This window comes from Echinops telfairi, unplaced genomic scaffold (assembly GCF_000313985.2).
Source record: "Echinops telfairi isolate 266 unplaced genomic scaffold, ASM31398v2 ScPeMD7_70;HRSCAF=299, whole genome shotgun sequence".
NCBI lineage: Eukaryota > Metazoa > Chordata > Mammalia > Afrosoricida > Tenrecidae > Echinops > Echinops telfairi.
In genome coordinates this window covers 40910185-40935413 of record NW_022103968.1, presented here as the reverse complement: position 1 = coordinate 40935413, position 25229 = coordinate 40910185, and the positions used below count along the sequence as shown (strand labels likewise).

Genomic DNA, 25229 nt, shown 5'->3' with positions numbered 1-25229 from the left:
TGCTGTTGAGTCATTTCCAACTCATTGTGACCTCGTGTACCAAGAAAGATACACTACCCAACCCTGCACCACCCTGACAAGTGTTGCTTATGTTTGAGCCCATTGGACACAACATCCACTATGTCAGTCCATCTAGCTGAGGGTCTGCCTTTTGGTCACTGACTCTCCACTTTATTAAGCATAGTGTCTTTTCTAGGGACAAAAATCTCAAGCAGCTTATTCTGAAGTCCCACTGCCCCTTTGAGCAGCTAATTTTCTTTCTTTTTCTCTCTCTTTTTTAAGATCATTTTATTGGGAGCTCTTACAACTCTTGTTAGAATCTATACATCAATTATACCAACTTATTAGTACATATATTCCATCATTCTTTTCTAGACATTTACTTTCCATTGAGCCCTTGGGATCAACTCCCCCCCCTCTCCCCTCCCCCCCTTCAACCCTCATGGCCCCTTGATAGATTATAGATTGTTCATTATTTTCAAATCTCACACCAACTGCTGTCTCCTTTCTGTTCTTCCCCCTGGATGGGGTGTGTGGTTATGTGCCATTCATTGTGATCGGTGCCCCCTCCTCCCCACCATGTTCCCCCTCCCTCCCCACCTCTTTCCCCCTCCCTCCTCCCCTTTTGGTGTCGCTATTCCCATTCCTGTTCCTGGGTTCCATGTGTCCTGGGTTCCATGTGTCCTGGGTTCCATGTGTCCTGGGTTCCATGTGTCCTGGGTTTTTTCTCTTGCCTTTACCTATGTACATGCTCCTGTCTAGTCCAGAGCGGGAAGCAGCACTGAGGTCATGATAGTGGGGGGTGAGGAGGCCTCAAGGGATTAGAGGTGTATTGCGTGATCCATTGGTGCTCTACTGCACCCTGATTAACTCATCCCTTCCCTGTGACCCCTCTGTGGGGGATGTGCCATTGACCACGGATGGGCTTTGGGTCTCCACTCCAAACTCACCCCCCCATTCTCACCAGTGCATTTTTTGTTTGTTTATTGTTTGTTGTGGATCTTCTGATGTCCGTTGCCCAGTCTCGATGACACCTCACGATTGCACTGGCTGGTGCACTTCTTCCACATGGGCTTGTTGCTTCACTGTTGGATGGCCGCTTGTTTAACTTCCAGCCTTTAAGGCCCCAGTTACTGTATCTTTTAATAGCCGGGCACCATCCTCGGTCTTCACCACATCTGCTTATGCGCCCATTTTATCTTCAGTGATCAATGGTGCAGGGGAAGAGGAGAGTGGGCATCACAGAATGCCAGTATGTTAGAACAAAGTGTTCTTGTATTGAGGGAAGGTGTGAACCGAGATCCAAGGCCCATCTGCAGCTTCAGTGTATTGCCTTATAAATATATGTACATAGACGTAGACGAATACCTCTATTTTTATGGATTAATGTATTCACATAAGTGCACACCTCTGTTAATCTCCTTATCCATGCCTTCCTGGAGCTTACCTCTGTTTCCTCTTGCCTCCTCCTGCCCCGCCATCCCTTTCCCCTTCTTCCACCGCTTAGTGCTTCCTCTCCGCCAGCTTGGTGTTGCTCTAGTACTCACAGGACCTCTACCCTCTCCTAGATGCTGGTTCCACTTCCCTAGTCGTTGCCCTGCCCAAGACGCCGTCCATTCACCACACCCTTCCCCACCTCCTTCTTTCGCAGACCATCCGGGGCCATTGGCTCCATTGCCTTTTCCCAGAGCCTCCCTCCCATGTCCGTCCCATATAAGTGAGCAAACCAGCAATGTCCAATTCCGAACAATAAGAAAACATACGGTTGAGAAAAAGAAAAGGAGAGAGGAAAAAAGAAAGAAAAAAACCTACATAGGATGAGCAGCTAAATTTTGTGTGTTTTTTTATCACTTTATTAGGGGCTCATACAACTCTTATCAGATTCCATACATACATCAATTGTGTAAAGCACATTTGGACATTCATGAGCAGCTAAATTTTAAGAAGCTGATGTTACCCTTCTTTCCTCACCTTCCTGGTGGCCACTCACGTGCTCTCCCTTCTTCTCTTTCTCTCCCTCGCAGTCACTTCTCTCACCTTCTGCATCCTCTCTATTTACTTCTTAACTTACAGGATAATATGCTATATCATAGTAAATATAGTTTGTGATTTAAAAACTTTAAGGCGGGGACTAAACTTTTTATAACTTTATCTATTTACCTCCGAACAAACAAAGATCAAACATATTCTACATAGATAAGTCTTTGGAGCAAACTCTGGTCAGTTTCATAGGCAAACGTATTCTTAACAAATCTGCTGTTAAGAAAGTTGATGATTTATACAACGAGAAGCTTTCTTCTTTTCGGTAGACTCAAATCCTCCTAATTGTTCTTCCTGACAGTTCTGGCTCTACCCTTTGGGGACTGTATAGAGCAAATCTTAATTCTTTGATAGCCAATCAGAAACAGAAGTCTCCAAACTAAATGTATCCAGTTTCTTCACCTGTGCTGTACAACTCATTCTATAGGTATGTGTAGCCTTTGAAAGACTGCAGAAAATAGGAGACTGAATACATTAACCATTTTTTACTTTGTTTTCAGATTTAATTCAAGTAGCCTTTTTCACCTGTTCATTTGATCTGGCAATTAAAGGCGTTAAATCTCCTTGGTGTGATGTTTTTGATATAAATGACGCAAAGGTAGGTGTTTTGCCTTCTCCTGCCTTTTTTCGGTGGGACTGGAGGGCATAGTTTTCCTTTTTCTTCTGAACTTTGAGGCAGCTTTTCAGAAAGCAAGCAAAATGAGAAACGCTGAACTGTTTTTGTGACTAACTGGAATTTCCTTTGAATAAAGGAGGATGAGTTTCTCAGTTAGGTCCCATCTCACTTGTAAATTGAGTGCATAATACTGAGAGCTAGTGTATATTTGAAAGAAAATTAGTGGTTTATATTATTTCATAAAGACAAAGGTGACAAGCAACCAGATCAGAGCTGATGACATGATGTTTGATGATACTATGCAAAGTTAGGGTTTGGAGTCAGAGGTGAGCTGGAGCAAAAGGCCCGAGGCCCGTAGTGGGTTAGCACCTTAGGATGCTGAGCACAGGTAGTAGTCAAACAACAAAAGCAACAAAAAACCTCAGAGTGACCCTATAGAGAATAAAAGTGCTCTTGTGGGTTTCTAAGGCGATAAATCTTTATGGAAGCAGAAAGTCTCCTCATTGTCTCATATGGCGGCTGGTAGGTTCCAACGACTGACTGTCTGGTTAGAAGCCTAACATGCAACCCACTGGGCCAGCTGGGGTCCTTCCTAGTAGTAAGTAGGTGTATTGTTTCCCTTCTCTGTACTCCTGAATCACTTCCTGATGACTCACCTTTTCCCTTTGTCCTGAGTACCTAGTACTCTCTTCATCTCCTATAATTACCCATGTCCTTCCATGTCAGCTTGGAGTCCTTATGGTGTAGTGGTTAAGTGTTGGGGTGTCGATCTGCATGATCGGTAGTTCAAAGCCACCAGCAGCTCCTCAGGAGAAAGACTGTGTACCCTCGTACACAGTTACAGTCTGGTAAACCGACAGAGGGTTGCTATGAGTCAGCATTGACTCAGTGGCAGTGAGTTAATGAACACCACTTCAGAAGCCCTGTGTGTAGGATGATGATATTATTATCTTCCAAGTTGGGATAGTGAAAGGAGCACTATTAATTTGCCTAGACAGGTATAAATGAGACTTATAGTCACCATACACATATATCAGAATTACCTAACTTTTCTTTCTTCCCTAACCAACTTTCTTTCCTACAAAAAAAGGTCCAATAAGTATAATTGAAGTGATTTTCACAGTGGTGTAAATGATTAGTGTGTATTTTAATAAAGGAACTTATTATCTGCCCAGGTTATTTTAGTTGGTGTAAAGGGGTGTGAGATAATTTACTGGCTACCTGCCATCTGCTCCCTTTCTATTATGAAGGTTGGTATTCTCTGGTTTAAGTGCAGAATTCTTTTCCTTCAATGAAAATGCACATCTCTGGTCATAACCAGCCTGTGTTTATTCAATCTCTGTCTCCTACTTATACTTCCTTCCCTTTTCCTTGTTTGAAGCCCTCTCCTTTCAGACATTCTTGCATTTTGTGCCTTTTAGCTTTTTCAGTGGGGAGGTAGTTTAATATATTGCAGAATCCAGGAAGTCAAGACCTGGGTTCAAGAAATATGTAGTGTTTCTATGCCTTGGTTTCTACCCACCCCTGCCCCCTCCCCACCTTCCTTTTCTTTTTGTTTTACTCTTTTTATCTCTATTGTTAATGTTTCCCCTCTCTTCTCACCTCAACTTATTTTGAAAATTTCAAACTGGCAGATTTAGATTGCTTGGAACTTGAAATATCTCCTAGTTTGGTGATAGTTCTGAGAATTTAGAATAGAGCTCTCATTACCAGATTGAAGGAAAGAAACCTCACAAAAATCTCTGGAGCCCACTGATCCGCTCAGATAACGGCCCTTTTAATTCCAATCCCCAAAGCCTTTGCAAACTCTGGAAGAGCTTTGACTCTTCCTATTGGAAGACTGTTGTGCTCTGCTTGGGCCTTTAGGTAGGAAGCTGGGCAGTTATATAGATTTCACTGTTTCCTTTCAGGGAGCATAAGAATCTGTGTGTTGTGGGTTAGGCATTGGGCTACGAACTATAAAGTCTGTGATTCAAACCCACCAGCTACTCTGAGGGAGAAAGGGGAGAGTATATCTGTTCCCTTAAAGATTTGTGGACTTAGAGACCCAATGTAGGATCCCTCGGAGTCAGAGTAGACCTGAGGGCAGTGGATTTTGTTTTCCGGTTTCTGGGTGACCATAGTTCACTGCTTACAGTGCAGTGCTGAAGACATTTATACAGTTTGCCTAACTGTTTATGGCAGAAGGGCATGATAGAATCCATTCCTCCGTCATGGCAGATGATACATACTTTTATTGAACTGCTAAATTTTATTATGTAATGTTTTATTTCAGAATTATTAAATCGTGTAAACTGTGATTGGGTTATCTCAGTGGTGCCCATTTGTGGAAGGTGTACTGCTGACCCTCACCTTATTCCTCTCTAGGGGGGTTAGAAATGTAAGGGGTTATTTTTCTTTGTGACCGTGACTGGTCCCAGATGTATTTAGTGGTGGAAGGCAAGGGCTTTTAACTGTCTTGCAAGGCACTGGTGTGTCGTTTTCTCGCCTCATCTCTTTCTTCTGTGTTTCCTTTGACCAGCTCTCATATGGGGATTCTGTACATCTCTTCAAATAAATTAAGATGCTGTCCTTTATTTTCTGTGCCCTGGGACTGTTTAAATATGTATGCAGAAGTAACTTTTCTTTGAAAGTTTAGAAGAATCATTTTTAAAGCCAGTTCTCTAAGTTGGGCCTACAACAGTGGATAATTCACATGTTCAAGTTTTTCTGAGTTAATTTGCCTAGCTTACTTTACTAGAAAAAAACCATCCATTTCATTTATATTTTAAAGTTTATCTATATATAATTGTAATACTATGTACATGTGCTTTTTATAAATATCTGTTTTCCAATTTATGATATTCTCTGATTTCTTTGGCAGACTCTTATCTAATATTTTCTTAAATTCTTTTTCTAAAAGAAAGAAAGAAAACCCTAAATGTGTATATTGTTCCTTTTGCCAACTTGATGATTTAATAGCCTCTTTATTACAGTTTCAGTTTTGTTTTTAATATGCTTAGTTTCACTGCTGCTCTTGACCTTAGTTTCTCTAGGGACTCCTTGAAATAGACGCAACAATGATTACATAGTCTTTTCCTTTCCTCTTTTGAGTTGCGGATTTTAGTTCTCTGGTTTAATGTCTTTCTGATCAAACGATAACAAATACTCAAAGCTCAGCATTCATATGGTGGCTGCCTTAGTTACCAGCTGTAGCGACAGACCTTTCTGCTGAGGTTGCCCACTGCTCTCAGTGTGCTGTCTACCTTGCAGTCTGTTCACTTTGCTTTTACTTTGTAGATGTATGTGTTTGGGTAATAAACGGCATCATACTGTAGTTGCCATTCTTCCCCTGCATTTTTCATTTAGCAGTGTGCCAGAGATCTTTCCACGTCAGTACGTTTGTCTACAGTATGAAACTTTTAAATAATTACGTAACTTTGGGTTGTACAAGCTGGTAACAACACACTCTGTTGCTAACTACAGGGTTAGAACTTTCAGTCTAACCAGAGGGGCCTCAAAAGAAAGACGGGGTGACCTATTTCTGCAAAATAAGCCCCTGGAACTGCTTTGGAGCACGGTTCTTCTCTGACATACATGGAGTTGCCATGGGAATCAACTTGACATCAACTGGTTTATAGTCCAAGTCCTTCATTATATATACATACCATCGTCCTTTGAAGCCATTTGCCTTATGATACCCACAGCCATCAGCTCGATTTTATTAAATCTCCAGTTAGAAATCTCCATGGCAGTGGGTTTGGTTCTTTTTGGGCCTGTTAAATTCCAACAGGATGTTTTTTCCTTCTTCTGTGTTGGTTGCTATAAGGAAGGAGTGCTAATGAGCCCTGGGCGCCCACTGGTTAAACATTCAGCTGCTAACCAAAAAGCTGTAGTTTGAGTAAACTACCACGGGAGAAATGTGTGGCAGTCTACTTTAAAGAATTACAACCTTGGAAACCCTGTGAGCCAGTTCTCTGGCCTGCAGAGGCCCTATTGGTGGGGCTTAGCCTAAAAGCAATGGATTGAGCGTGCTAGTGCAAGGCGTTCTTGGGCATTCTTCCTTTATGTGATAAGGACCTTAATGGGCCATAGAGTATACCCACCTATTTATTTCCATGAATTTTCCCAAGTTTCGCTCTACAATGCCCACACCGAGATAACATTCCTTCCAGTAGTATATAATTTCCCATAGTCTTAGTGTAATTTATTTTTGTCAAACTGATGTCAAAGTAACTTATTTTCTATTTAGTTTCTACCTAAAATTCTTAAAAATTCCTGATCCTGGGGTGGATCAGGAATTGCTGACATCTTAACAGAATTTTAGGAGCAAGGTAAGGGGTGATTATAAATCCTTAATACCCGATCTGAACTGCCAGGGATGCTGGATTACCGGCTAAGTATTTGCACATCAGCTTCTACATCCCATGATTCAGATTTGTGGCTCAACATAAATCCTTAACATGTCAGGGATGTAGTATTAACTCTTTAAGAGCTTGAAATGGCAAATGTATACTATCTGTGAAGGCTGAGATGAGACTACTTTGGCAGAGTGATAATTAAATAGTCACAACACTTTCCTGGAGAATTTTCAAATCAGGGAATCTGTGACATTAATCAAAATGTATTACAATGATTTTCTAAATTCTCATTTTCAGGTATTAGAGTATTTAAATGATCTGAAACAATACTGGAAAAGAGGATATGGTTATGCTATTAATAGTCGATCCAGCTGCATCCTGTTTGAGTATATCTTTCAGCATTTGGATAAAGCAATTCAACAGAAACAAAGGTAAACATTTAGAAAAAGGTTGCAGTATATATTGACTGTCTAAACTTTTTAAAAAGTGTAATGGCCAGAGCTTTTTTAATAGTGTTTGATTGTGTTTCTTTTATATAATATTTGACACCAAGAAAATATATAACATGTATGTAAATGATAACACATATACACACTGTCCACTCAGGTAAGAAGGAGAGCATTACTAAGAACTTGTGTACAGTTATCTAGTCATGTGTTTGTGACAAATGGAGGCTAGCGGCCTAGGAGCTGCTCTCACTTCCCAGGGGGAGAGAATCACTGTCAGTCTTGGCCTAAGGCTTCCTGCTGTGAGGTGGAGGTCGGGCACAGCCTGTCTCTTCAGACTTTTCATGAATTCTGACACCAGCCGTTTCTCTGATGGCACTCTCCTCTGCTGGGCTCCATCGTGTGTTGCCAGGGCCACACCCAACTCACAGACCATCCTCACAAGTAGGGGATGTACTGGGGAAGCAACAGTTAAAACTAGGTTGCAATTCAAGATCAGAAACAACTCAAGATACAGTTCTTTAATTGGAGCAGCCTCTTTTCATTCTGGCCTATAGGCAGGCCTCTCTCTGGCTCTCATTCCCTTGAGCCCTCTACCCCTCATGCCTTTTAAGCCAGCCTGACCTCTATCTGCTCAAGCAAGTGCAAGGGTTATAAAGCTCTAATAAGTGTCTGTTGGCACCCTACTCTGTCAGAAAGCCTCAGTGCAAGGTACTCATCTTTCTCACTCCATGGGTCTGGGCCAGTGAGCCTGGCTCTGCCAAGTCCCAGGACGCACTCTGTTCAACAGCAAACCTGCTGCCTGAAGAAACTCCGGTCACTTGCTCTCTGGGCCAGGAAGCCCATTACACTGTCTCCTGCCAGTTTCCTGGTTCTCCTGCTATTTCTTTGATGCTGCTTCTCACCGTCGATTGCTGTGTCTGATGTTATAGCTCTCCAGCTCCTGGGTCTAGGACGTTCTCAGAGTAGGGACCCTGGGTCCAAAGGGTGCACTTCACTCCCATATCTTCTTCTCGGTAGTAGTCAGGTCCCCCTTCCTGCCTTTGGGATGGCTCTTTTTAAGTGGGATGGCAAAACTGACCAATCTCCTCATTAGGGCTCTGTGTACCTTTTTGCCTGGCCCCACCCCCACAATGGTGTCAATTTAATTTGTCAGCAACTTTCCAATATTTGCATAGCCCCGCCCTCCTTAGCATTTGATGAGGGGTACAAGATCACGGCTTCAGAGGCCATAGAAAAGTAATCATCATCACTGCATTGTTCTTCATCTGCTCCATTTACCTCCCTCTCCTGCCCGCTCCATACTGCCTATCTCGAGTAATTACTGTTTGAAATTTGGGGTTGATCATACATTGGCTCTTTAAAAATAGTTTTTATCATGAAGGTACATGGACCTAGATAAAACAGTTTGTATTTAGAATCATTTGCTTGCTGCCTTTTAAAACTTGTTTTTTACCCTCAATATCATGCTTATAATATTTATTATTACAGTTTTTGTCCATTTATTTTTACTACAATATTGAGTAATGTGAATATACTCCAGTTTATATCATCTCCTGCTGATAGGAGCCCTGGTGGCTTAGTTAGTTATAGGTTGGGCTGCAATCCACAAGATCAGAAGTTCAAAACCACCAATTGCTCCGTGGGAGAAAAATGGGACTTTCTACTCCCGTAAAGAGTTACAGTCTCGGAAACTGTAACTCGGAAACGGGCAATTCTACCCAATCCTATAGGGTCACTATGAGTTCAGCATCCGCTCAATGGCAGTGAGTGAGTTACTTCTAATAGTAGCTCTTGGTGGCACTGTTGGGTAAGTGTTGGACTTCTAACATTTAGTGAGCAGTTCAAACCTACCAGCCATGCTGCCAGAGAAAGATGAGGCTGTCTGCTCCTGTAAAACCTTATGAAGCCGAGGAAACCTTCCCTAGGATTGCTGTGAGTAGGAATTGACTATATGGCCGCAATTTGGGGTTTGATTTGATTTCTGTCAATGGAGTTCCTGGGTATTGTAAACACGCTAACTGTAAGTTGGAGATCCCCTGAGGTGCTGTGGAAGAAAGGCCTGGTGATCTTTCAAAAGATTAGCCACTGACACCTCTATGGAGCACAGTTCCGCCTTGGCCCAGATGGAATAATCATGAGTTGGAATTCATAACATGGGAGCTGGTATGTGTGTGTGTGCATTGTTTTTTAATTCTTGTCAGTGGACATTTGGATACCTTCTGTTTTTTGCTATTATAAATAGTATAATTATGAACTTCTTTATACATAGTTTTTGGTAGGAATGTGTAAATTTTAAAAATTTTAAAGGAATATTTCCCATAAAAATCTGTTGTTACTTCTCAACCTCGCTGCTTTTAAACTTTTCATAGCTTAAACCTTTGCAAGAACCACAGTCCCCATTTTTAATTTGACAAATATGCTTAGCATGCGACATTATATATGTATACTTGGAAACAAACCATGCTATAAAGATTTGGGCAGAAAGGTTAGAGTTAATGCATTATACTGTGTTTCTAGTGCTGAGTTATATATAGAGAAAATACTTGATTTATGGATATGACTTAAGTTTATGAAATTGTGTTGGTTTGATAGAAGTTAGGGCAGAGAAACCAAACTGAGCATTTTTAATATGTTACTAAAAAGTTTGTGTGGTTTTCATACAAGTCAAGTGTCTTCATGGAGGCAGGGGTTAACTTTTTTCCTGCTTAGTTTTAGAAGTGGTTTACAGCCATTCGACTCTATCAAGTAACACATCATTGCTATTAGTTCATTGTTAATCTTACTGCTGGATAGGAGGCATAGTAAACATAAAATTGTATCAGAAAATTCCTAAATAACATTTGCAGGGTTTGCTATTATAATATGATCCTACATGAAAAGCTTAAGGGGTTTATCACTGATGTATTAAAAATAAGTGAGCATTCTATACACTGAAAATGACAAAACGTTGCAAAGAGAAATTCATGGTGACCCATGGTAAATGGAGAGATATACCACTTTATAAATTGGAAGACCAAAATTGATCTATAGATTTAACCCTATCACAATTCTAGATTTCTTTGTAGAAATTGACAAGCTAATTCTAAAATGTATGGACATGTATAGGACCTAGAATCGCTAAAATTAGAAGAATGAAAAAGTACTGTCTGACTTCAAAACTCACCATAAAGTGATAGCAATAGACAAACATGTAGTGAGTTCAGAAATGAACGCACATGCTTAAAGCCAATTGCTACTTGAGGAAGATGCCATGGTAACTCACTGGGAAAGGAATAGACTTTGCGGCACATAAGGGGTGAGATCAATTGTTTGTCCATGTGGGGGGAGGAGAGAAGACTCCTACACCTTTTCCTCATATTGTATCTAAAAATGGGTCACATACTTAAACATAAAATTTCTAGAATATAGAATGAATGACTAAATATCAGAGCTAAACTATAAAACCATTTGAAAACAAGGTTAAATTATTACAACCTTGAATTAGGCAAACATTTATGAGGACACAAAAGCAGTCCGTTTGAAAAAATGAACGTAGTAGAAATCATCACAATTAAACACTTAAGCTTCAGAGGATACTATTATTAATAAAATAAAAAAGACAAAACCTATGTGATTAAGGACTTGAAAGAACCCACCGGATGTACAGAACTTTGTCATTGCTCAATGGCTTTACAGGGGCTCTACATTGTATCAAGGAGGGTCTGTGTCTTTTTGACCCTTTCCTTTACTAAGCATGATGCCCTTCCTGATAACTTGTCCATAGTACACGAGATGAAGTCTCACCGTCCTTGTTTCTAAAGAGCAGTCTGGCTTTTCTTCTTCTAAGACAGAGTTGTTTGTTCTTCTTGGCAGTCTCTGGTATATTCTGTATTCTTTACCACCATCATAATTCAGATGTGTCAATTCTGAAAACCATAAAGAAGCTGCAGATTAGGCGGGTGTTTTACAAAACTATGCGTGCCCAGTTCAAAATAACTATTCTTTCTCCGCTGCCTGCCAGTACTAGGATCAATTCCCAATGTGACCACCAACCAAGGGCATAACCACTGTGTCCCCAGGGCTTCTTGAACTACTGGACTCCAGAACCATTATGCTAATTGAAATAAGCCAAACATATATGAATATATCTTCTATGATTTTGTTTATTTGAAGTTTCCTCCAGGCAAAGCTACAGAGGCAACAGAACAGTGCTTGGATGGGCCCAGATGTGAGGGCAGTGATTGGCTGCAAACAGCTGGACGGGCACTGTTGAGGGTGATGGAAGTGTTCCAAAACTAGACTGATGACACTGTACACAGCTTTATATACTTACCCAGACTTATCAAACTCTACACGTAGCTAGGTGGGTTTTACATGAGGTGAATAATAGTTTTAAAACATTCTTTTCTAAAAGGGGAAAAATGAAAAATTTTTTGTAAAAGAGGGAAAAGTTTTATACAGAATCTGTGAATTCAAAATAAAATCTTTCCTTAAGAGATTTTGGAAGATGACCTCGAAATGAATATAACATTTAAGTTTTGAAAATGTTTAAAAATTATTAGTTCACATCCTTAGTAGAATAGGGAGTTTCAAAAAGTTCAAAGATGATTCTATTTTTCCCACAAACTTTTTGAAGCCTCTTTGTATAGTAACGTAAGTGAATTTTCAAAAAATGAAGACCTTGTAGCATCATATGACCACTTTGTAAAGCCACTTGATTGAGAAATGGTTCATATTTCATACAGTTTGCCAATTTAAAGTGTGAAGATCACAAGCTTTTAGTGCACTCACGGGATCTGGCAGTCATTCACTCGCTCCCTGCCATCCAGTCAGTGCCTCCTCATAGCAGCCCTGTAGGACAGGGTGGGGCTGCCCTGGTGGGTTTTGGGGACTGTCATTTGATGGGAGTTTCCAGAGAGCCCGTCTTGCTCCCATGGAGAGGCAGGTGGTTTCTAACTGCTGACCTGGTGCTTAGCGGCCCGGCGTGTAGCAACTATGTACCAGGGATCCTTTGCTGTAGGAAACCATTCATCTTTGTCTTTCTTTGACTTTGCTTATTCTGGCTATTTTGTATAAATGGGATCAAATATACATGGGGTTTTGCTTTGGTTTTGTTTTGACGTTTCCTTGACAGAGCCTAGTGTTTTTAAACGTCATTTTCTTTTGGGTGCTGCATTTGTTTATTGTGTCATCAGTTGATGATTATTTGGGTTGTTTCTACTATTTGGCTATTGTGAGTAGTGCTTTTGTAAACATTCACATACAAATCTTTGTGTAAACATGTATTTTAATTTTGGTTAAGCATATGCCTAGGAAGGGAGTATCAGGGTAGGGTGGGAATGGGGTTGTTACTTTTGGCCATCAGTGTCGTGTAGCTGGTTTCAATGCATAGTTAACCTTACGTGCAACAGAGCGGAACACTGCCCAGTCCTGGGCCAGCCTCGTGATTGTTGCTGTGTTGGAACCTGTTGTTGCAGTTGTCTTGCATCCGTTGTGTCACTCTGGCTTATTGAGAGTCTTCTTTTTCACCGACCCTCTCACAAGCTTAATGTCTTTCTTCAGATCTCTCGTCACGTGTCCAAAGTATGCCCAAATCTCACCATCCTCTCTTATAAGGAGCATTGTACCTTTACATCTTCTAAGACGGATCTTCTGACTGTCTGGTATATTCAATACTATGCACCAACTCCGTAATTCAAAGGCATCGGTCCTGCTGTGGTCTTTTTTATTCATTTTCCGGCCTTCACATGTATTTGAGGTGATTGAAAATATCCTGATGGTAGTCCTCCAAGTGACGTCTTTTGCTTCTTAGCACTTTAGGTGAGGTTTTTTGGCAGCAGATTGGCCCCAATGCAATACTTAATATTTTCCCCCTTGAATACTGCTTTTATGGACATTGTAGATCCAGTAAAGTGAAATCTTTGACAAGTTCAGCCTTTTATTCATTCATCCCGATGTTACTTACTGGTTCAGTTGCTGAAGAATTTTGCTTCCTTGATGTTGACATGGAATCCACACTGGAGGCCGTAGTCGTTGGTGTTTGTCCACAGTGTTTCAAGCCCTTTTCAGTTTTAGCAAGCACTCATCACAAGTTGTTCGTGAGTTTTCCTCCAGTTCCGATGCCGTGTTCTCCTCCTTATGGTCCAGCTCCTGGGATTGTCTTCCCAGCATGCAGATGGAATAAATATAGTGGAAGGATACAGCCCTGACATATCTTTCCTGGTTTCAAACCATGCACCGTTCCTTGGTCTGTGTAAACAACTGCCCCTTGGTAAGAGAAGGACAAGGAAGTGGTTTGAAAGCCCCCTTTTCACCATGTTGTCTGTTAGAGTAAACCAGCCTCTAACAACCGCAGGGTTTGTAGGTGCAACTGTGTGGATATAATACATAAAGACTGTAGTAAAGTCATAGAAAATAGGAGCTATAGGAGAGTGAAATAAAATAAAGGAGTCAGACACATTTCATGGTAGCATGCTCACCTCTGGGACAGCTATGATCTCAGCAGCCACGTCCGTGCAGAGAGGGAGTCTTTCCTGTCTTGGGATATTTGTAGGTAGTCATAAGACATGCATTGTCAGTAGTTATGTATGTCACAAGGTGGGTGGTAACCACAGTAAAGTCCCTGCGCTCACGGGTGAGGAAGCCTATTATCTGCATCGGGGACAGGCATGAGGCGATAACAAGTGTCTGCTTCTATAGGGAGACAGAATCAACATGTGCTCACTTCAAGGCAGCATAGCTGTAGGGGAGAATCTGTGGGAATGATATTTAAAACAGGATAATATACTTGGACTTTATCTCTAACTTAGCAATGTGGTGGTTTTCCTACTGTGGCTTTCCAGATTCCCTCTGTTATAAGTTACAAGTTAGGGAATATAGTCCTGGTCATATTTCCCTCAGTGTCAGTTTCCACAGTTATCCAGGATTTTTATGGTCCACACTGTTGGGTGCTGCAGAGTCAGCAAGCCAGGTCAGAGGAAGCCCGTGATTATTAAGGAGCCTTAGAACGGTGGGTGTGTTTCACTGACCTGCAGTGGTTCCAAGACATGGTCTGAACGTGGCCTGCCTGTAGTTGTCCAGATCAACTCATGGGAGGTTTTCTTTTAATTTTAATGAAATTCTAGTTTTTAACATGCTTTCTTGAAACTTGCTTCTCAGAAAAGTGTAATATAGAGGGGGAAATGCAATTGAGTGTGGCTTTATGCTAGCTAGTAGTTTTTAAATACTTACCAGCTCATGAGGCTAACTCTTACGCAGAGCTTGTGGGGTCAGGTGCAGTAATAGAGAAGCAGTGTGATGTCATAGGCAGATGAGACCTTCTTCTGCTTTATGATACTACAGATTCTTTACTTCCACCAAGGGGTTGAGAACATGAACTGAGATTACGTCTGTGAAAGCACTTAGTACAATGTGATACAGATGAAAGGTATTATTACTGTGTGTGAGATTTCTGTGGTTAAAATATGTCCTTAATTTCTTTCTCAGACATTAACCCGTCTTCCCCTGTAGTTGTCCAAATGATAAACATAAAGACTTTCTAGCACTTACACTCTTAAAATGCTCCTGGCCATGAACTCATTTATTAACATACTAGTCCCCTTATTTCAGCAAGATGGAGACAGTCTTTACTTCTTTTGGATAATAACTTATTTATTTGTGAATTAAAAGAAAAAAACCATTCATCAAATATTTAAAGCATCTATTCCACTGCGTGTCAGGGCGAGTGGTAGGACCTGGGTAGAGTCAGTAAGACAAGGTCATTGCACTGTGTCTCTTCCGATCTAAAGAACATAGAACTGTTTTTATAAGTGCTATGTAAGATTGTGATATAGTAAAAAGTGCTGAACGAAGGAGTTTGACCCTGTAGAACAGGAAATGGGTCTGACTGCTGCCCTCTTTCCTAGCTGGAGGAGGAGAAAGTTGGCAGTGATTGTGAGTAGCCCGGCAGTTGGTTTTCAAGGGCACATCAGATCTCTGTAATAAAGGACTGCTGAAATCTTATGTAGGTAAATGGGGGAAAAGTATACCTAGAGCTATCTATGAGATTGCTCACTCAAATGTAAGTAGATTGACACTGTCCAATGTCACAACATCGTCAGTGCCAAATTAAGAGTACTTCTGAAGAAAACTGACACATTCTCAGCTGGGAGAGAATAATATTTTACATAGATTATTTATGTTTGGCTCTTCTGATTTGTTTTATAAAAATAGTTACCTTTTTTATATGACTTTTAAAATCATTTTTTTACATTGGAATCTTATGATTTAAAGTTATATCTGCAGATCTGTGCTCTTCTGTCATTGATGTTGATAGAGGGGCTAAATGAGCTCGTTGTTAATCAAAATACTAGAAACACAACACCCAAAGCAGAACTAAGCTTAGAGTTTCTTGGATTAATCAGGTCTCTCGGTCGTTGGCTAAAATTGTGACAGGCCTCCCCGCTTCTTGGTTCCCAGCAGCAGTTTGACTTGTCTGAGGGGATCTCTCAGCTAATTCTAGGGTTCCTGGGCTGAGTGTGGTTTTCTCCACTTCATTATATATTGGGTTGGTACTGCCTCTATAGGTTATTCTTTTATCTTAGCATTAAATTAGACACTATTCAATGTCACTGAATATTTTTAAGCATAATTTTATAGCATGATTTTGAAGCAAAAATTGAAGATCACGCATAATGCTAATAGGCAAGCATCAATATTTTATTTTATTTTTTTATGGAACGCAAGGCTTCTACCGCTGAACCACTCTTGCCTCATTAAGACAAAACTCACTGCCATCGAGTCGATTCTAAGTCCTGGTGACCCTATAGGTCAGGGTAGAACTGCTTCTGTGGGTTTCTGAGACTGTAACTCTTCAAGGGAGTAGAAAGTCTTATCTTTCTCCTGTGGAGTGGCAAGTGATTTTGAACTGCTGACTTTGTGGTTAGCAGCCCCACACATAACCCACTACACCATTAGGGCTCCTATTGTCTCATAACCATGTGTAAAAAAAGAATGTGACATGGGGGTGGTGTCTGACCTCCTCTAGCTCTGAAAAGGGGTAGGGGTGGGGGGAAAATCAAATTCCACATCAGTATTGTCCAAAGTAGATTTGCAGGAACTGAGGTCAGACATGCCCCGTCCTACCATTTCTGACACCAGCTGTCCCTCTCACAGTTCAATAGTTCATTGCAATGTCCACTCAGAACTCATAGACCATACTAATGATTATGGGGTATACTAGGAAGTTGATGGGTTACAAATGCCCAAGGTACAGGTACTCAGTCAGGACAGTTTCTTCTCTGTCTGCCCACAGGTAAGCCTTTCTCTCTGACCCTCAGCCTCTTGGCCTGGCCTCTACCCCGCTCAGGCAATGTTATAAAGTTCTAGGGGTGGGGGGGGCTGCCAAAACTACCCAAAGGATATACCACTCCACATAAACCTCAGCCCGAAGGTGCTCAACTCCACCTCCAGGGTTAGTAAAGCCAGCTTCCCCAATGAAGTGCCCAGAGGCACCCCATTGCACAAGTCCAGCATCAATATTTTAGTTAAAAACATTGTTAAAGAACATTGACTTCCAAATTTAAGGCCATCATCTTTTTTTAGGAAAATTTTGTTTCATTTCATAAACGTTCACTGAAGTATTGATGGTAAAGTTAAAGGCAATAAGTTCACTAATTACTCCTTTTGGATATAAGGACATTTCAAGCAGGTATTAATTACTATTGGAATGCTGTGATTAGGAAAGTAGATTGAATTTACTAATAAGACCTCTCTGGGTGTTTTTTATTATCCCTTCCTCATCTCTCTTTTCTCATCCTATCTCTGTTAATACATGTTGATCTATTTTCTATTGGGCGAATCAACAAGTCTTTTCCTACTTTTTCAAAATAGGTTTATATTGTGGACTGGAATTACTTGCCTCATGAAACTGTTCATTTATTCAGAGATACTTTCAGACATCAAAATTAACTCTAATAATATATTTCTTCTTATTATTAAATAAGCCATCTCTTGAAGTGAGCCTTTCATTGGCTCTCCAGTCTATTTTCAGGTTTCCTAATCGAAAAGGTGTAACTTTTGGAGGTTGTGTAGTTCCTTATTGTAACAGAAGATGGCAGCGTTGAAACAAATATTCAGTGGCACGCAGTGACCTTAAAAAGCTTTTACTTAGCCCATTGTAAAGTGGGAGCTTTGTCTTTTAAAGTTCTCTTAAGTTAGTAGATTCCTTGACTCTCAGAACCTGTTCTTGCTAGTCTTTTTTTGCTATTTGAAATCTGCGTTCCATGGAGTTTAACTAGGTTTACTAAGATTATCTTTCAATGATAGTTGTTGAAAGGTAGTAAATAAAGGATAAAATGTATGTAAATGGCCTGGGTATGCTCATAATCTCCTGCCCAGTTCCTTTCTGGATGGCCAGTTATTGACTGGTTTTTTTGGGTCTAGGTCTCTGGGTCTATATCATTCACTGCTCTTGCCCCACTTCCTAGAACAATGCTCGGATACAATTGATGCGCAATAATATTCTCAATCCTTTTTTCTCTGTTGTCCCAACTACCCAAGCCGCAAACCTAGGCCGTTTTCTTGGCACCCTCTCCCCAACCTTCTACATCACCAACATATTTCATGGGGGTGAGGGGGGGTGTTTATTTTTAGTTCATGTCAGTTCCTTTGACTTTTCTCTGCCCCACCCCACTGTTACCACCTCAGGGTAAGCTAATAGCTCCTCCCTCCAGGATTTTAGCAGTCACCTCCTATGAGCACCTGATTGCAGTGTAATTCCTGCTCCACGACTGCAGACTACTTGCTAAAATTCACGTCTCATCATATCCAGCTCTTGCATCAAATCATTTGGTGACTTCCAAGACCACACCTCAAGGCTTCATGAGACCCTGCTGCTTTCTTTCTTGAAGGTGCTGTTGGTGACAGTGATTTCTTTTCCTCTTTTGTTTTAATGTTCCAGATTTCTAACTTCGTAACTTGTAGCCCATTTTAAAGAAAATGTCCAAAAAAAAAAAAGAAAATGTCTTTCTTTGGGCAGGTTTTCTGTGAATGCAAGATTTGAGTTAGCGGTTTTGATCATGAGCATAGTGTGATGGAATTTACATTTAGAATCGTATCCAGATTCAAATCCATGTTCAACTTGTTCAACCCTTTAAAACCATAAAAAATACTCATGGTGTTGAGAAGGTTGCATGCAACTGTGTGTCCGTGTGTATGTGCACCATTTATCCAAAGCAACCACTGGGTCTTTCACTTAAATGCTTAATAACTAGTCATTAAAAAAAAAAAAAAGATTACTTGTCTACATCATCATGATAGTTTTCTCCAACAGTTTTGCTTAGTGAGGACTGATGAGGACATTCTAAGGAAGAAGTGTCTTGATCAGAGGCCCAAGTGAAAATGAAAATTAAGCAGTGGTCAATAGCTCAGGAAATTAACCTCGTGTGAAGTAAACATGGGGAAATAAGCCTTGTTCGGTACGGTGTTACTTATGCCAAAGAAAACCAGTGTACTTGGTGCTGCTGTGGGTTAGGCGTTGGGCTGCTAACTGCAGGTCAGTGGCTCAAACCACCAGCCACACCATGGGGCAGAGAGCTGAGGCTGCCTGCTCCTGTAGAGACTTACGTCTTGGAAACCCTATATAGGGTCACTGTGAGTCAGAATCAAATCTATGGTAGTCGTTTGGGGTTTGGGGAGCTTTGGTGTCATAGTGGTTATTATGCATTTGGCTGCTAACTGAAAGGTCAGCAGTTCAAAACCACCAGCTACTGAGGGAGAAAAATAAGACTTTCTACTCCCATCGAGTTACATTCTTGGAAGCTTACAGGGAAGTTCTTCCATGTCCTATAGGGTCACTATGAGTCAGCATTGGCTTGATGGCAGTGAGTTTGGGGTTTTTTGGTTTGGTCTTCCAGATAAAATTTAAATTTTTTTATTTGTGCTGTTATGATTTATATTGATCTTATAATAACTATCTTGTATTCTGAGATGAACATTTAGATACCTCTCTCCTTAATTAAAACCTTGGCAAGTAAAGCTATGTTTATACTTTTTAAAACTATTTGGACAGATTGAAATAAATATATAGCATCTCCCATGTTATTTTTCAGTATCTGTTATGTTTAGGTGATAGAGAACATACAAAGATGAATACACTTCAACTGTAGTCTCAAGGAACTCTTGACCTAGCTTAGGACATAGTTGCATAATGGCCCTGAAAACAGGGCTCAAATGATAGTGATGAGGGAGGACTAATTTGAGCTATGAAGTTTGGTAAAGGCTTTATGGGAGAAAGGAGTATTTGAGCTCTGCTACCAAAAACACTTTTTTCACTAACCGCAGCATACCAGCTGTCAGACCAGTGAAACCTGGGAGAGCTGGAACGATAGGGCTGCCTTGTTTTGTTCCGGTCTCTCAAGTAGCCTGTCTCGTTGTGAGCTTTAGTTTGCTTTTATCTAATAACATGATATAGAACCTATTTTCATGTACTTATTTGCTTTCTGCATACCTGCTTTGGGGACATACCTGTCCAAATCTTTTGCCCATTTTTTCCTACTGGATTGTTAGTCTTCCAAATTAAATTGTAAGAGCTATATTCTAGATACAATCCCTTTGTTGGATTTATATTTATTAATATATTCTCCTACTCAGTGCCTTGCCTTGTTTTATAACAGTGGATCTGAAGGGCAGATTTTGCCCCACTACCTTGGCAGTTCCCTGATAACACTGCGCATTATGAAATTTTTCCAGCCTGCCTTGTGGAGACACAAGCTACTCCTGGCACTGGAATTCAGGAAATTGTTTTACCTATTCCTTTCCAATGACTCTTTCCGCGGATGTGAGTAGTTTTCTTACGTACATGCGCTGATCAATACCAGAGCACTTTTCTCTCTGTACTTAGTCCTGTAAACGTCAGCCAGTGTGGCCTCTCAAAATCTCCACCCACCACGGAGGTTTCCATTCACTGTCGGGCCCCTCTCCCTCTGCTGCAGCGTGGATTCTGTAGGCAGTCAGTCAGGGCAGTTGAAAGCTCGCCCCTGGGCTTTCTCAGCCTCTTACTCCACCAGGTTTGAGTGACTGAAAGTTGCTGCTAAAGAGACTTTGCCTTTCAGGTATTCAGGATAGGACGGCAAATTCAGTCCTGTTACTCCTCCTTGAGTGGAAGCAGACATTGTTTTGCTGTTTTTGCTTAAGGAAAGAAAAACTTTATGCATCAGTTGGTTTCACTTCTTGGTTTTGGGTTAAGTTGATGGGGTGCTTTTCCAACCACCTCAGTGAAGCAGATGACTAGTCTTACGTTTGTTAAAGGTTTGGTTTTTTTAACGTTATTTATCTTCCTAAAGTATCTCCTATATCTGGTAGTTCTGTTGTGTATTTGTACACTTATATAACTGTGAGAATTATAGGAATTATCTAAAGCTGTTTGGTACTTCTGACTCATATTTCAAAAAACACTTTGCGTAACACTGAGTGTGAAACGTGAATTGAGAGCTTGGAAAAATCTAGCTGAGTGCATTTGGGGGAAAATACACATAGTTCTTAGTTGTTTTTCTGGTTGAGCCTTTGGAATGTGCGTAAGTACTTGCTCTGCGTGTTTTACTTTGAACTTACTCTGAACACACACACACACACACACACACAGGGGCAGCTACTTGTATTTATTAGCAATTTGGGGCTTCATATTAAATTTCATTTTTGATTGAAAATTTAATAGTTTCTTTACCAACTTCTATAAAAGAAAGCTCACTAATTTGAAGAACTACATTGACATCTTGCTGGATAACAGTAAGTAACTCACTTGACCACTTCAGACTTTTTTTCTTATTTCTAAAAATAAAAGGACTTGACCAGATCTCAGCTTTAAGCATTTTAATTTTGTTATCTACATGTATTTATGTAGATTTTTATTTGCTTTCTTATATTTGTCTTGGAAATTAGCATTTTCCAATTGTTGGATTTTTTAAAACTAAAATGCACATTTTCCCTCTTTATTATCCAAAATAACAAAAGCCAATGGGTCTCCATTAGCATTGCAAATTCTTTTATACAGTTTTATTGGCACCTAATCCACATATCATTAATTCAATAGTTCAGTCTTATTGAGAAGAGTTGTACAGTCATTACCACAATCAACTTTAGAGTGTTTTCTTCTTTCTTATGCACCTTGTTACTAGCTCACATTTCCGCAGTTTCCCCTGCCATACCCTGAAGAAAGCATTAATCCAGTTACTGCTTTATAGGGTCACCTGTAGGTGAACTCTATAGGATTTCATATACTGAAAACATAAACAAAAAAGCTAACAATAACAAAATAAAATAGAGGAAAACCTCAATCGAAAAGAAAACAGAGAATATTAAAAACCAGGGCAACTTTAAAATGGGCCCAAAGGGAGATCAGCTGATAAGGTGTTAAAGTTTAACCTGAGCACAAGTGCTCTAATCTTTACAATGCGCTCTGCACAAGAGTGAAACTACTCCCATCCATGCTCTGTGGTCAGAGGGACACACACACACACACACACCACACGCACACGCACACACACACCCTTACAACGCGCTCTGTCTGCACAAGAGTGAAACTACTCCCATCCCTGTTCTGTGGTCAGAGGGACACACACACACACAACCTAACTATGTCTACTAAACTCATACGAGGTGGTGATGGCGAGAAATGCAGATTTTTTTTTAATAGAAACATAGTATATACCTTTTAAGACTTCTCGGACCACACATGCTCTTGAATATTTTCTCTGAGGTGTGTGCAAGTCCAGAAACCATAGACCCTCCTCTGTGTCTGCATCCACAAAAGCCTTACAACTTTTTAGTCTCTGCTGATTGAAGTCCTAATGCTATCAAGTTAGTCCGAACCCAGGAAGCCTTGGTCACAGCACAGTGGGGAAGTGTTCAACTGCTACCCAAAAGGTCTACAGTTCTAACCCACCAGCTGCTCCCATAAAGATCTATAGCTGTGCTATGAGTCGGAACTGACTCAGTGGCACTGGGTTTGATTTGATCTTTCTCTGTTCAATTCCATCGATAGAGGCATACAAAGCTCCCCTTTATGTGGTGCTCAGGTCTAACTTGGAATAGAAACATGATATGTTTTTCCGTTTGACACCTATGCTACTTAACAACTTTGTCAAAGAAAACAGAAATGTGAGCGAGTCTTATAACAGGACAAACAAGTATAAGCATGAACAGCTGTTTCAGAGGGATTATATTAACCCTCTGGAGCCCTGGTGGGGCACGGTAGTTCAGCTCTGTGCCCCTGGAGCAGTGGTCCTCAACCTGTGGGTCATGACCCCTTTGGAGGTCGAATGACCTTGTCACAGGGATCGCCAGTTTACAACAGTTATGAAGTAGCAACGAAAAGAATGTTATGGTTGGGGGTCACCAGCACATGAGGAGCAGTACTAAAGGGTTGCGGCCTGAGGAAGGTGGAGAACCGCTGCCCTAGAGGAAGCCACAGCAGACTCTTCAACAGTTCACTATACTCGGATAGGAAGCATCTCAACAGCAGTACTTCGTTATTGTTGTTTATATACAAATTCCATGACAACAGTTGATTTTTTTTTAAATATGCCACAATTTGATATTTTGGCAGTGGAGTTTCTGTGAAATAAAAATCTGCTTTTACCTGGCTTATTTTTGTTTATAAGCAAAGCATTATGATACTCATAGCTACAAATGGGCCCCTTAGTTGAAGGATATGATGCAACTTCAAAAAGTTTATAGAAAAATTTCATCTTTTCATTGTTCCACAACTTTTTGACGCCCCCTCCCCTCTGTTTAATTTAAAATAACAAAAAAAAAAATTGGCTACATTCTCTTGAATTTCATAGTTATAATTGCGAGTTAGATTTTTTGTACTTTTCCAGGGAACCATGATAAGAAAGAGTGCCTTGTCTGTATTCTAGTTTTAACATTTGAGCCATTAAGAATGTTCTGTTGAATTCAGGATAGGAAAAAAAGTAAAGAAAAGCATTTACCGTATATACTCAAGTATAAGCTTAGTTTTTCAGCATATTTTTAATGCAGTTTTGTGGTGAAATTAGGTGCCTTGGCAGATATTCGGGTGGCTTATACTCGAGTGTATATGGTATGTGATTTCACTGGCCCAGTGAGTTGTGAGCCTGGCTGCTAACCATCTCCCAGTGGAGGGTTCCAGTCTCAGAAGCCCACTGGACTGGGCTCTATTCCCCGCCCTGGAGGGTGGCTAGGAGTCGGAATCTACTCTCTGGCGGCGAGCTGTTATTAAATGAAAACGCTTGTGAGTTAAAACACAGAATACTTAATTTTTTTTTCCTACTGTACTTTTATTTTAGAGTAAGCTAGATTCTGCTTCTTTCTTTTGAAACTCAGCCTGGACATTTAGTGTGCTCTTTTTTTAATAGAAAATTTTCAAGAATAAGTTAGATTTTTTGAAATTGTAAAAGGCATGTACATGCTGAAAAATAATTTTCGTTCCCTCCTAGTTTTCAGTTTTGTGTTCATATTGACACCGTACTTTATAAAATGTCATCGGTATTTTTCTCTAGTTTGTAGGCTGAGATGGGATTCCTGTAAGCCAGATTCTGTTACCTTGATTTTTTTTTTTAAGACACAAATGACACTCATCAATTGTTTTCCTAGTCTGTGCTTAAAAATGAAAGCTGTGAACCTCATATTTTGGAAAGATTATAAAGTACTAAAAAAGTCTCTAAAGTAGCACTTTAAGTGATTATACGTTTTATGTGTCTGTTCTTTATAATATGCATAATCAGTAGTAATATGACCATCAGAAAGGGGTTTAAGAAAGGAAATAAAAATGGTAAAAAGAAAAAGAATGTGTACTATCTTTTGTGTACTCTCATGATACTAATATAAGACATATTCTGCTGTACTTTTAATCGGGTGTCATAGAAATGAAGAGTGATTTTAGTTATATTTGGAGAAGAAGTACAGCTGGAGAAAGTGGTTACTATGGAGACGAGTGTTCCTATAAGGAGAGGAAGCAAAACGATTGTTCAAACCACTATCTCCAGAGGGGAAGAGATGTGGTGGTTGGCTGCCAGAAGGAGGATCACCTACAAAACTCTGCCTTTCATTAAGGCACCGACACCACCTTTTGTTAGGAAGAAAATGACTTGAATTCCTACTATTAAAATTATGCTTCTCTCAGTGCTTAGACTCCTACTCCTCATAGCAGGTCCATTAACCTGTCTCAGGAAGTCAATTCTGATTTCTAAGGACAGAGCACAACTGTGCTGTGGTGTTACCAAGGCTGCACATCATTGGAGAAGTGTACTGCCATATTTTTTCCCTGTGGATTCAAACCACAAGTCCGGCTCATAACCATTGCACCCCTAGAGCTCCTTCTCAGACTTCGTTGCATCCGTCATGATAGGTTGTCTCTGTTCCGAATTTGGTGCCCTACTCAAGTGGTGTAAACCTATGAATATGAATGTTAGGTGACTTGGTACTCGTTGTTTAGTCTTGGTTTTTACCGAGCAACTGATACAATACTGCATGTCCATATTCCCTAGACAGAGATATGATAATACTCTTTCCGTTTTCTCAGAAGAGCCCCATGGAGTGATCAATATTTACTCAGGGCTTAATTGTCCATTTTCTTTTCATAATTTTTAAAAATCATTTTATTGGAGGCTCACACAACTCATCACAGTCCATACCTACATCAATTGTGTCAAGCACATTTGTACATTCGTTGCCCTCATCATTCTCAAAACATTTGCTCTCCACTTAAGCCCTTGGCATCAGCTCCTCATGTTCCCCCCTCTCTTCTGAACCCTTGATAATTTATAAATTATTATTCTGTCATATCTT

The 25229-nt window shown here is 40.4% G+C and overlaps 1 protein-coding gene across 1 annotated transcript in view; it reads left to right on the top strand.

The window, feature by feature from the left end:
- MINPP1 (multiple inositol-polyphosphate phosphatase 1) overlaps positions 1-25229 on the top strand; it is a 41703-nt gene that overhangs the window by 6868 nt on the left and 9606 nt on the right. The window contains exons 4-5 of the mRNA XM_045291672.1: positions 2541-2638; positions 7294-7427. Coding sequence (XP_045147607.1) covers positions 2541-2638; positions 7294-7427 — 232 coding nt within the window. The remainder of the gene's footprint in view (positions 1-2540; positions 2639-7293; positions 7428-25229) is intronic.